Genomic DNA, 12,878 nt, shown 5'->3' on the forward strand with positions numbered 1-12,878 from the left:
AGCAGGTACACAGCCCACCGACCTTCATACACCAGAGCAGACCCACAGGCATGCAGGGAGAAGGGCAGGACTACCCCCAAGTGCCAAGCGAGGGCCAGGACCAGTGCAGCTGCCTGCCCAGGCTGTAGTGGGGTCTGACAAAGGGCACCTGCCAGGAGCCTCCGTTAGGAAACTGGGGAGCTTTGTTCCACTCCCTCATTCCAGCAAAAGCAACTCAGCATGGCTCAGAGGCACCTGGGCCTCTCTCCAAGCCTTGATAGAAGGGAAAGTGGGTCATAGACATAGAGGGGGTTCCTCTCTATTTTGTTGTTGAATTGAGAGAGCAGAAAATCTGCCCCTGTGAAGGGCAAACCCCGAATCAGACTATGGGACACTGCCATAGAGCAGGCCCCCAGGTATGGAAAGGACTGTGGACTGAGCCTGAGGGAGCCCATGTGGGAAGAGCCAGGGGCAGCACTCCTTGTTTGGCCCAGGGTAAGGACCCAGCTAGGCTGATACACTAGGTGCTGGGCCTGCACTCTGCCCTCCCAGATCTCATTGCCACATCCTCATTGCTCCTCCTTCCCCTTACAGGCTCAGGCAGTTCAGGGCACAGGGCAACCCACTGCAGGACCCAGGAGGGCAGGAAATAGAACAAGAATCTTGGGAGAGACTTCCCAGGGATAAAGATGGAGGCTTCTAGCCTCCATCTCATTCTCTTTCACTTCTGAGGACCCCCATGGCTACCAAGCAGTGCCCCCAGCCATGTGACCAGTCTTGTCTTAAAGCATACTGCCTGAGATTATAGCATTCTCAATACCAACCTGTTTCCACTCCTAGAGCAGCCCACACACCACAGGCACATACCTTCATGTGCAGGAGCCTAAGACCGCTGACAGGGCCTCGCTGGAGGACCAGCTCTCAGGGCAAGGCCACCCAATTTAGGGCCTGGGAGAGGATGGGACCTGCAGGGCCTGCCTGGGGGAATTGTGAGGCAAAAAGGGAAGGGGGAGGGGTGCAGGGACCTCCTGAGTATCCCTAGAGCAGCATCCCACAAGAAACAGAAACTGATGAAGCTAGCAAGACAGAAAAGCCACAAGGAATCCATGCAGGGGCTGGGGCTGGTCCTGCCTCTGGCCTGCCCACCACTCACACACATACACACAGGAGATGAAACTGCTCTCCTGTGGCCCCCAGACATGCCCCATGCTGGGAGGCAGGGGCAGGGGAGAGCGAGGGCATCATGCCAGTGACTCTCTGTACAGTGAGAAGCCCCTCATCCACTCTCCCACCCTCCTGCCCATCCCCCGCCCCCCCACAGCCTGCCCACTCAGCTGGTCTCCTCCCTCCGAGACTCCTGGGCAGAGCCAGCAGCCTCTCCCCCTTTACTAGAGGGTGGAGCCTGGCCTGTTGTGCCCCCTGGGGCTGTGCTGTCCTGCTGGGCCAAAGCCGGCTCAGGGGTGGCAGCAGCCTTGGTGGCCAGTGTGGCACTGCTTTGGGTAGTGGGCACGGTGCTCTCTTCCACGGCTGGTGTGGCTCTCCCATCAGTGGCTGGAGTAACACTTCTGTCAGTGGCTGGGGTGACACTCCCATCAGTGGCTGGGGTGATGCTCCCATCAGTGGCTGGGGTGATGCTCCCATCAGTGGCTGGAGTGGCACTGCCATCTGTGGCTGGGGTGGCACTACGGTCTGCAGGGGCTACATTATCATTCTTCGTAACATCACCCGCTGTGGCTGGGGTGGCACTGCCCCCAAGGGCTGGGGCAGCTCCACTTGCAGCTGTGGCCCCGCCTGCAGCCCCAGAGGTGGCAGTGTCTGTGGCTGGGGCAGACTGGGCTGCAGCCGTGCTGGACTGCTCCGGTGCCCTGAGCCGTTTCATGAGGGTGGTCACTCGGACAGCCTTCTGAAAGAAAGACAGTGGAGAGAGGCTCAGAGCGAGGCTTACAGAAGCTGGATCCATTCCTTTGCGAAGGCCAAACCCAGACCATTCCATCGTGCCCTGGCTGCCTCTGACCAACCCAGGGCCGGGGACCCAGCTGCTCAGCACACCTGCCTAAGGTAGTAGCAGTGGCTACAGCTACACCTGACGGTTGAAGAAAAGCCTGTATGTGGCTGCAGGGGTGTGATTTAGGCAAGAAACTGTGGTGCCAGAAGGAGCACTTGGGATCAAGCCAGGAAAGGGAGCCATCCAAGCCTTACCTTCCACTTAGCCCTGGCAAAGTTCTTTTCAATCTGAGCACAGACACCATCCTTGATGTTCTTATCAGAAGCAGCATTGCCAGAAATCCTGGAAAGGGTGCAAGTGCGTCTGGATCTGAGGGGGTATGGCCTTCATGGAGACTGTGCCCAACCCTTTCCTTGTAAGAACCAAGGATTACCAGGCAGACCCTCTGGGTTGGCCTGAGCTCTGGGTGCCCCCTGAACCCCAATTTGAGGCCTCAAGGATAGAGGCTGCTAGGTGTGAGGAGGACAGAGGCCAAGGGACCCCGGGCCTCTCCTCCCATCCTCCCTGGGCCCTGCTCACCACTCGTGGGAAATGGCCTCTTCCGCGGTGATCCGCTGGTCTTGCTCCACCTCCATCAGCCTTGTGACCAGGTCTTTGGCTAGGGACAAAGCCAGGGAGAGGCTAAGCTTGGGCAACCCATTTCACTGTCTAGAGGTGATGAATGGGCTCGGGGATAGGATCAGAGTCCAACAGAGAAGGCTGAGAGCAGTCCCCCACGCCAACCCTTCACTCTGCCCTTATGCTGGGCACCTCCTCACCCGCCTGCGAAATGTCATCCCAGTATGGAGAGTCAAACTCATAGTCGCCAGCCAGGATCTTGCGGAAGAGATTCTTGTCGTGGTTCTCATAGTCATCTTCCTCTACCTCCTCATAGAAAGGTGGATTCCCTGAAAGCCTGCGCAGGGGTCCAAGGACAGGGTCACTCAGGAAGGCCATGGACACAGACCCCCCCACCCCACCTGGCTGCCAGGCTGTTTGCCGGCTTATCCACTCACAGGATGTACATGATGACTCCAATGGCCCAGCAGTCCACAGGGCGTCCATACCGCTGCCGGCCTACCACCTCTGGGGCTGCAAACAGTGTCCACCTGCTGGTCAATATCAGGCCTGGCCAGGCCTTGTACCGCTCACACCCATTTGCTGGGATAGGGACTTCCTTCCCACCCCTACCCAGAGCCACTCCTTGAAGGCTGTGTCCCACCCTGCCCTGCCCCACTCCCTGCTTGCCCAGGTACTCGGGGGTCCCACAGGGCTCCTTGATGAGGCCATTCTCTAGCTTAGCCAGGTGAAAGTCGCTGATGACGATCTTTGAGTTCTTCAACCGGTTGTAGTAAACCAGGTTCTCCAGCTGCTCCAGCCAGGAATGGCATGTGGGTGGGCAGAGGAAGAGACCATGAAACCCTCAGAGGCTGGACCACGGCCCTGAGGTGCTTCCCACCCCAGCCCCAGGCCGGCTGCCAGCTGACCCTTTGACCTGATTGCTGGCCTCACCTTGAGGTTCCTGTGCACGATCTTGAGTGAGTGCAGGTAGGCCACCGCCTCCAGGACCTGCCGCACCACGTTGCTCGTGTCTCGCTCCGAGTAGTAGCCCTGGTCCAGGATCCAGTCAAACACCTCCCTCCCCGTGGCCCTGAGGGACACCAGCCCCTGAGCCCGGCGTGGGCAGGATTGGGGGTGGGGCAGGAGCACGTGGGCAGGCTGCCTACACCAGGCAGCTGGCTGGGCAAGTCACAGGGACCTGGGACCCCGAGGGTCCAGAAGGGGGGCCTTCCCTGGCTGCAGAGAGCAGAGCAGGTAAAGACCTGGGAGACTGAGGAATCCTGGAACCCCAGACCCACACTCACAGCTCCAGGAAGATAAAGTACTCCTTGCGAGTCACAAACACATCCACCAGTTGCAGGATGTTGGGATGCTTCACCCTGGCAACAGAGAGAAGAGCCAATAGACAGGGCTAGGTGAACCCCTAAGAGAGGCTCTGGTCGCCACTGTGAGCCACAGCAGACTAACTGGCCAGAGGCTGGTACTGCTTGAGGCCTCCGGACCTCGAAGCCCTTCCCAGCTACCTCCCCTACCCCATCCCCGCCCTGGGCCTCATACTCACATCTTGAGGATGCCTATCTCGTTCTTGGCTGCCTTCCGCACCTTGCGGCCATCCCGCTTCTGGAATTTCTTGCAGGTGTGCAGCTTGCCTGTTGTCTTGTCCTTGGCCCGGAAGATCTCACAGAACTCCTCACTGCAGCCAGCAGGCACTCCACTCAGCCCTGGCTTCAGCGTGGGCTATACTCCGCTCCCCTTTCCCCAGCCCTTGCCCACCCACCCTTGCCCAACAGACCCGGCACTCACGTCTTGATGACCTGTCCCAAATCATATCTGTCAGTCACCTCCGATGGCTGGTTATAGTTCTTCTTGTCACCCAGAGTCACACACCCAAACGGCATTGCCGGGCTGAGCTGTGGGCAGGATGCGGTCTGGTTCAGCTGTACCACAGCCCACTTCTCCCCACAATGTAAAGGTTGCGTTTGGGAAACCTCAACCTGTCTCAGACCAAGTCAGAGGCAGAGTCTACACCAGGAAGGGCTAGAGGGTGATCAGGCTCAGATCCAGTGCCTGCTTTTCTGGCTGTACCTCCAACCACTCAGCTTGGCTGCCCGAACTACAACAAGCCCCTGCGCTTATGAAAAATATAGTAAACTGACATATCCGTGAATCACTTTGCATTATATACAATCAAAAGAAGATTTATCAAATGATTTATTTAAATTTCAGTAATTCCACAGATGAAAGGGGCTGTATCTACCCACCCACCAGAGAATCATCTCCACAAGTCTGAAGATGCCAAGTGTTGGCAAAGATGTGGAGAACACGAGCACTGCTGGTGGAGGGCAAGTCTCCCCTTTGCTAAACAGTTTGGTAAAACTACTGAAGTCGAACATATTCTGTGCACCAACAATTGCACTGCTAACTATGTACATTTGTGCAGCAGGACACTCATACAAGAGTGCTCATGGCTGCGATATTCAGAATTGCCCTAAACTGGAAACAGCCCACATATCCATGGAGAGCAAGATGTATTGTGGTAGAGTCAGTCACACAATGGAATATTGTTACAGAACAATGGAAACGAGGAGCTACAGCTCTAGGCAAGCACATGGTCAATCTCACCAATACAGTGTTGAGTGAAAAAAATACCAAATACATATAGTGTGATTCTACTGATACAGAGTTCAAAACAGGCAGAATTAACCTATACTGTTTAAGGATACAGACATACTGGTAAAATTATAAAGAAACACTAGGAAATAAACACCATGAGTCTTTCTAAGAGAAACAAAGAGGTTGTGATCGGGGGCGGGGGGATTCTGGAGGACCTATTTCTGAACCTGAGAACCACCTGAGTCGTGGTTTAAAAGGTGTTCAACTTTATAATAATTTGTAAAAATGTACATACACATATTGGGCACATTCCTAGATCTTTCTTATATTTCACAATAAAAAAATGTTAATAAAAATTATGGCTATCCATACTGTCTTCAGCTACTTGATAGCTATTAAAAAGCATAAAATAGATCAAAATGTGCTGCTGTAGGACAGTCTCTGAAAAAAAGCAGGGGACAGAATGGTGGGTAAAGGGTGCTACACTGGGGTAAATTTTTTAAAGTTTATATACCTGTGTACACTCAGAGACTCTTTTATGGGAGAAAATAAGTTCTCTTTGGGGGAAAGAATTGGGTGTCAGAGGGGCAGATTTATATCTATTGCTTATTAATTTTCTGTTAGGATTTGTACTGTGATTACTTTTACTGATTTAATAAATACTGCAGGACTTCCCTGGTGGCACAGTGGATAAGACTCCATGCCCCCAGTGCAGGGGGCCCGGGTTTGATCCCTGGTCAGGGAACTAGATCCCACATGCATGCCGCAACTAAGAGTTCGCATGCCACAACTAAGGAGCCCGCCTGCCGCAACTAAGACCCGGTGAAAATAAATAAATAAATAAATATTGCTTGGGGATTCTTCAGAGGGAGAACCCCCATCTGGGTGGAGAAATGAGGAAAGGCTTTGAGGAAGAAGCAGCATTAGGGCTGGGCCTCAGAGGGAAAGGATTTGCCAGGAGGCATGAAGGGGTAATGGTCCAGAAAAGCAAGACAAGCCTGCCTAGTGCCTCACTGCCAGGGCCCGCAGGAGACCTGGACCATGAGGTCCAGGGGAGAGGCCCCCGGCCAGGGGTGGCTATTCCAGGCACAAGGATGACCACATGCAGCTGACTCCAGTAGGTTCCAGGCACTTTGGCACCCGGAGCATGGCACCCCCTGGGTCTGCAACCCTGCCAGCCCAATCCTCACCTGCGGTGCTGAGTGGACTGGCTCCAGCACCCACAGGAAAAGGCACTCACGGCCCTTGCTCAGAGGTAAACTTCAGGAGGGGAATTGGTGACAGTGTCTGGACCTTTCCAGACCTGACCCAGAGTCAGCCTCCTTAATGCCTGGTTGGTGTGACACTGGGATGATAACACACTTCACACTGAGGCTGCGTTGAAACTGCTCTGCCTCTCCTGACTGTGCATAGTCTCCCTCCACCCCGATTAGCACTTGCTATGCTAAGGGGCTGGGCTGGGGCCTTGGCTACCTAGATGCACCCCTACCTGAAGTGACTCATAGCCACAGGGTAGTGAAGGAGAGAGGAAGCCACCACCAGAGGAAGCAGCTTGGTCAGAGGGACTCTGCTAGCCAGGGTCAAAGGCCAGGACCCACACAAGCCCCCTGGTCAGCCCTGGCTGCTGCTTGTTTCCTCCCAGGTGGAGGCTACCCACTTCCTAGGGCACCCAGTCCTGAAAGTTCTCCCTCAAATTTGCCCTCCGCTTTAGGGAACAAATTCCATCATTCCCGCATCCAGGTTCTTTGGACTCAGGGAACACAAATGCATTTCATCAGTGTGATTCAAGCTAGGGCTTAAGCCATCTTGTGAGGCACTGCAGAGGCAAACAAGAGAAGCTTTGAAGATCGTCCCTGACTGCGTATCTTTGCCGCCATGGTCACAGCCCTGCTCCTGCATCTGCTGGGAAGGAGCCTGTGGCTAGAATCCCACTCTCACAGCTGAGAGCAGAGGCATGGCCACCCACCACTGCCGGCCACCCATCTCTATGCCCAAACAATCCGGGGGAGGGGGCTTGCATCAGTCCCCTCATTGGTCTTATGTGCAGCGATTCCCTTCCTAGGCTGCAATCCAAGGGCCCTGTACTCGGTGGGAGGGTTGTACCTCAGCCTACAGGTCCCCCAGGAGGGCTGGGAGGGACCTGTGTCCCAGCTCTGCTGCTCTGCTTACACCATTCCCTCTGGCAGGAATGCCCTTCCCCCAAAGCCTCCCATCAGTATCCTATTTGTCACGGCAGAGTTATTTTTAACATTAAATAAATCAGCAACTACCTAAACAACCAACAACAGGTGACTCGCCAGCTCAACTGTGTCCACCCAATGGCAGGAATTGTGGGCACTGGCAAGGGCAGTGCCCATCCTGGCCTCTCTGTGGAGCAGCCTCCACATGAGCTAGGTGCTGAGACCAGGGCTAAATCTCTTCTTTCATTGTGATTTCTGACATTATAAGGCTATTTGTGCCACAGATTGGCTGCAACGATCCTGAAGCTCCAGGCTCAAAACCACCCTTCGCTGAGGTAACTTCCACAAACTCCACCTCCACCCACCCCACACCAAGAGCTCCCTGCTCAGCCGCATGGCGTGGGAGGTTTTGTACGTGCCTGTCCCTGATCTTGGCCCAGCTTTTGGCCGTGCACAGGCACTCGTACCCGCAGGGACTCTGGGCTGGTCATGGGGGTCTGTCTCCACCACGGAAATCTGGACCTGCTCAGTGCTCAGTCACAACAGCCTGGAGCCATGTCCTGAAGCCTCATGGCAGGGGCAGGGACAGACCTGTCTCCTCCCTCCCTCAGCGGCCCTGATCTCAGCCAGTCACTGCCTCTCCTCACCAACCTAACTGCACTCACTTGCCTCCACCCCCAACCTGGCCCCAGGGCAAAGAGAGGAGAAAAGGGGGCCCTGCTTCAGATTAGCATCTTGGTCCCCTCCACCCCCACCCACTCTACCATCTGCTACCCACTGCTGCTGCCTAGGAGGCTGCGGGTGTGCGTACCAAGCCCCTGGCACCTGCTTGCAACAAGGGGGCCCTGGCCCCAAAGCAGGGAGGAGAAGCTGAGGGACGGCTTCAAGAACGGTGGAAGGCCAGGCAGAAAGAGGGCGTGCATTTCTAACCCCCATGGCCCGGACAGCCCAGACTCAACATCCAACAATAGAGAGCTTCCCCCGCAATGACACGGGACCTGGGCTCGGCCTTAAGTCCACACTGGGACATGGGAGGGCACAGAAGTCCCATAGCTGCCGTTTCCCTAAAGATGTGGTTCCTTCCATTCTCTGCAGAGAAACTGACTGGTGTGCACAGGGGGCGGTCCAAAGGGAGCTTGGGGGAAGTGCAGAGCCTGAGGGAGCCTCTAAGGGAGCCTGAGGGCCAAGCATTCCCTAGCTACTACCTGCTCCTCAGGTCTGGCCCCTCAGGCAATGCTGATGGAGCCTCTGCCTTGGTAATAAAGGGTCCCCTAGGGACCCTACTGTAGCCTAAGACAAGTCTGGCCCAGGGGAGGCCCGAATAGGACAGAGGCCAGCTCCAGAGGCCCAGGGGTCCCACAGAGAGTCCTGGCCCCTCCTCTACTGGGGTCAGCCTGATTCAAGCCCCACCTTTCGTCGCCATAAACAGGAGTTACCTGCCACCCTGGTCCTCTGCCATGTGGGGCTTCAGACCTTGCAGTAAACCTCGGGAGGCCAGGGGGAGCCCAGGAGGCCTCCAGCTGCCTCCCAACAACTGTGGGCAACACCTCCCAATTTAGTGGCAGCTGTGAACACCAGCCTGCAGGCAACCCCTCCCCTTCCCTGCTCTCCTCTCTCAGGGACTGGGGCTGGGTTTCCTGCTGTAATAGACATGCCTAGGCCCAAGCTCTGCCCAGCGTGCCGCAGAGACCTCACCCACAGGATGCCGGACCGGCAGAAATAAGAGACCTCACTCTCAGGTCTGTGTCAGGAGGTAGAGTCAAGTTTCTCGCCCACTATCCAACTGCTTTAGGTAACTGGGCAGGGGGCTGCCCTGGCTGGGCCTCAGGCTCTAGCTAAATCATGGTCCATAGTTCCTGCTGCTGACTCTCTCCCATCTAATGAGGGCGCAGGCAGAGGGCGGGGGTACTCTCCAGTCTTGAGGGGTGGGCATCGGATCAGGTGCTGCCTCCAGAAAGTTCAGCCTTCAATAAGCAGGCAGAGCTGAGAGCCAGCTGACCCCTTCCAGGCACCTGGGGTCCCAGTCTTTGAGCCCCTGAAGGAAAATTCACTGGGGGCCCTGCTTCCCTGTGAGCGGAGGAGGGGAAATTCAGGGAAGGCCCCAGAGTAAAGGGTTGCTATGGTGATGGAAGTTTTTTAAAAAGGAGAGGGGAGGGGAGGGGAGAGGAGAGGTGTTATTCAAATTCTCCAAGAATTCCCTGAGACTTTGGCCTGATTCCTTCCCCATGGGTTCTGTGACCCTGGTCCCCATCAAGGGGAGGTGGGGAACTGAGAGACTTTAGAAAAGAGAGGGGCAGGGACACAGAGAGACAAAGGCAGAACCTGTGATGGAAGGGGAGTAAAGAATTGACACAGTAAAAAGGATGCAGGCACAGGACACAGGAGGGAAGGTGGGCAGGGGATTTCAAAGGGGCCTGTGGATGCCCAGCAGAGCCCTAAGGCCTCCATGACCATGTGCTCTGCACACCTGGACCAGGAGCTGCCCCTGATGCCTGGACCTCTGAGACTGACCCCTCCTGTATTCCCCTAGACATGCACTGAACTTGGTGTGGGACAGCCGTAGCTCTGGGAAAGAGGCCAGCTGTTGCGGTCACCTCACAGTTCCTCAGCCTCTCTCCCTGTCATCACAGCAGCTTAGGTGAGGAAGGTCCAACATGTCGAAGGCACAGGCTTGGGGGTTGGAAATGAAGCTTGGAGACCTGGCTGCTTCCCTTTACAGCCCCTCCTCTCAGCTGACCCAGCTCTGCCTAGACTCCCCAGCCACCCCCACCCCCATCTGCTGTCCTCTAGAGGCCTTGGGTCCCCAGGGCCTCTCTTGCAGCTCAGCCTAATTCCCTGCCACCACCGTCCCCCTCCCCGATAGTGGATCCTGTCTGAGGGCCAGAAACAGCACCCCAAGCAACCTAGAAACAGGATAACAACTGCACAGCATCCCTCCACTATGCCTCAGTTTCCCTGGATGGATATCACTGACTCTGTGGTCTTCTCCCAGGGCAAGGACTGCCCACCTGCCAGGACAAGGGCTGGAGAGGAGGGCCAAAAGCTGATATGGGAAAGGCAGCCTATGGCACCTGGGGGCCCACACCAAATGCTGTAAAAGAAAGGGAGAGACCTCTTCTCCACCACAGGGCCCAGCGCCTGACACCGAGGGGAGTGGAGTCACCAGTTGCCCAGCTGAGGAAACCGGGGCCCAGCAGGTGCCTAAAGCTGACAGGAATCAACTGGGGGTGGGGGGGCAGGAAGGGCACCAGGTCTCCACGGGCTGTCCTGGGTGGGGGTGGGGGGGTGTTGCTCAAAGCCTGGGCCTTGGAGGAGGGTGGCAGGACAGGGGCTGGACTGCTGCAGACTGAGCTTTTGGTGAGGAACAGAGAGCCCTGCTCCCTGGGAGGGAACCTGGTGAAGCAGGCTCTGCCTAGCGGTGCGGACAAAAGCAGTTTGGCAGAGCTATGGGGGGCTGGGAGAGCCTAGGGTCTCTGCCAGACACTACAGGCTGGGGAAAGCAGAAACTCACTCGCTCATTGTTCACCCTGCCAGCCGGGGGCCCTGCTCCCCACCGTGCTGCCACCCTGACCCCCTTCCCCAGTGCTGCTGACTCGCCCCCGCTGGCACAGCAACACACATGCGGGAGGCACACGTGTGAGCACCCAGCCCCGCACCTCCCAGCAGAAACATGTGCATCCCCCAGCCCCACCGCGCAGCGCTGGGTCGGTGTCCTGGACCCCCGGCGGGCCCTCGAGTTCAGGCTTGGAAGATGGATCTTGGCTAGGGGGCTGCTGGTCCCCAAGGGCTTGAGCCTCCTCCCCCACCCCGCGGCAGCCCCGCCCAGCCCCCTTCAGGTTGTCGCCCATAAAGAATTCTCGTTGTCATGGAAATTAGTGACTGCTTAGCGGGAGGGAGGGGGCCCGGGGGCAGTTGGGAGGGGCCGGAGGCGGCTCTGGGAGTCCAGAGGTACAGCTGAGCCCTCGGCCCCTACCCCCACGGGGCACCACGAATGTTGGAGGGTTAATGTTTCCACAATTAGGAGCCCAGCGAGACGGAGGTGGGATGGGGGACAAGGAGGGGAGATCGGCCTGGACTTGAGTCTCAGAGGCTTCCCTTGGGACCCCCGACCCCTCTGAGGCAATGGGGAACTTTAGCCCAACCCCGCACGCCGAGCCCTGAATCTGCAGAGCCCGCGTGCTCTGCCCCCGCCGGGACCCCAAGCCCTTGCAGCGCCCCGGCGCACTCGGGTACCCGAACCTCGAGCCAGAGCCTCAATCCCCTAAGACCCCACAACGTACGTTCCGGGGCCGCCACCCCCTCCCGGGTCACCCCGCACCTGCAGCGCTGGTCGGTCACAGGCCAGGTCTCCACGGGCTGTCCTGGGTGGGGGTGGGGGGGTGTTGCTCAAAGCCTGGGCCTTGGAGGAGGGTGGCAGGACAGGGGCTGGACTGCTGCAGACTGAGCTTTTGGTGAGGAACAGAGAGCCCTGCTCCCTGGGAGGGAACCTGGTGAAGCAGGCTCTGCCTAGCGGTGCGGACAAAAGCAGTTTGGCAGAGCTATGGGGGGCTGGGAGAGCCTAGGGTCTCTGCCAGACACTACAGGCTGGGGAAAGCAGAAACTCACTCGCTCATTGTTCACCCTGCCAGCCGGGGGCCCTGCTCCCCACCGTGCTGCCACCCTGACCCCCTTCCCCAGTGCTGCTGACTCGCCCCCGCTGGCACAGCAACACACATGCGGGAGGCACACGTGTGAGCACCCAGCCCCGCACCTCCCAGCAGAAACATGTGCATCCCCCAGCCCCACCGCGCAGCGCTGGGTCGGTGTCCTGGACCCCCGGCGGGCCCTCGAGTTCAGGCTTGGAAGATGGATCTTGGCTAGGGGGCTGCTGGTCCCCAAGGGCTTGAGCCTCCTCCCCCACCCCGCGGCAGCCCCGCCCAGCCCCCTTCAGGTTGTCGCCCATAAAGAATTCTCGTTGTCATGGAAATTAGTGACTGCTTAGCGGGAGGGAGGGGGCCCGGGGGCAGTTGGGAGGGGCCGGAGGCGGCTCTGGGAGTCCAGAGGTACAGCTGAGCCCTCGGCCCCTACCCCCACGGGGCACCACGAATGTTGGAGGGTTAATGTTTCCACAATTAGGAGCCCAGCGAGACGGAGGTGGGATGGGGGACAAGGAGGGGAGATCGGCCTGGACTTGAGTCTCAGAGGCTTCCCTTGGGACCCCCGACCCCTCTGAGGCAATGGGGAACTTTAGCCCAACCCCGCACGCCGAGCCCTGAATCTGCAGAGCCCGCGTGCTCTGCCCCCGCCGGGACCCCAAGCCCTTGCAGCGCCCCGGCGCACTCGGGTACCCGAACCTCGAGCCAGAGCCTCAATCCCCTAAGACCCCACAACGTACGTTCCGGGGCCGCCACCCCCTCCCGGGTCACCCCGCACCTGCAGCGCTGGTCGGTCACAGGGAGGAAGCGATCGCGGGTTCAGTGGGGCGCCGAGGGCTCCGGGGGCGGCGGGCAGAATCCGCTCCGGGCACGCGGGGCAGACGCGGCGCCAGCTGCAGCCACTTCGGCTCGCGAACCTCCAGCATC

At 57.9% G+C, this 12,878-nt stretch overlaps 1 protein-coding gene across 5 annotated transcripts in view; it reads right to left on the bottom strand.

The window, feature by feature from the left end:
* Window positions 1-1,249: 1,249 nt before the first annotated feature.
* Window positions 1,250-12,878, bottom strand: part of CAMKV (CaM kinase like vesicle associated) — a 12,832-nt gene continuing 1,203 nt past the window's right edge. Inside the window, exons 1-12 of one of the 5 annotated variants that reach the window (XM_007466213.1) lie at window positions 12,723-12,875; window positions 4,328-4,429; window positions 4,127-4,217; window positions 3,829-3,903; window positions 3,476-3,614; window positions 3,212-3,332; window positions 2,980-3,055; window positions 2,743-2,879; window positions 2,504-2,582; window positions 2,179-2,266; window positions 1,771-1,882; window positions 1,256-1,668 (exon numbers count right to left, since the gene is read on the bottom strand). In XM_007466213.1, coding sequence (XP_007466275.1) covers window positions 1,310-1,668; window positions 1,771-1,882; window positions 2,179-2,266; window positions 2,504-2,582; window positions 2,743-2,879; window positions 2,980-3,055; window positions 3,212-3,332; window positions 3,476-3,614; window positions 3,829-3,903; window positions 4,127-4,217; window positions 4,328-4,352 — 1,302 coding nt within the window. In that variant the 5' untranslated portion in view covers window positions 4,353-4,429; window positions 12,723-12,875 and the 3' untranslated portion in view covers window positions 1,256-1,309. Of the gene's footprint in view, window positions 1,883-2,178; window positions 2,267-2,503; window positions 2,583-2,742; window positions 2,880-2,979; window positions 3,056-3,211; window positions 3,333-3,475; window positions 3,615-3,828; window positions 3,904-4,085; window positions 4,218-4,327; window positions 4,430-12,722 lie in introns of those variants that run through there. The other 4 variants (XM_007466215.1, XM_007466214.1, XM_007466211.1 and 1 more) reach the window with 4 other exon arrangements.

This window comes from Lipotes vexillifer, unplaced genomic scaffold (genome assembly GCF_000442215.2).
Source record: "Lipotes vexillifer unplaced genomic scaffold, Lipotes_vexillifer_v1.1 scaffold1004, whole genome shotgun sequence".
NCBI classification, from domain to species: domain Eukaryota; kingdom Metazoa; phylum Chordata; class Mammalia; order Artiodactyla; family Lipotidae; genus Lipotes; species Lipotes vexillifer.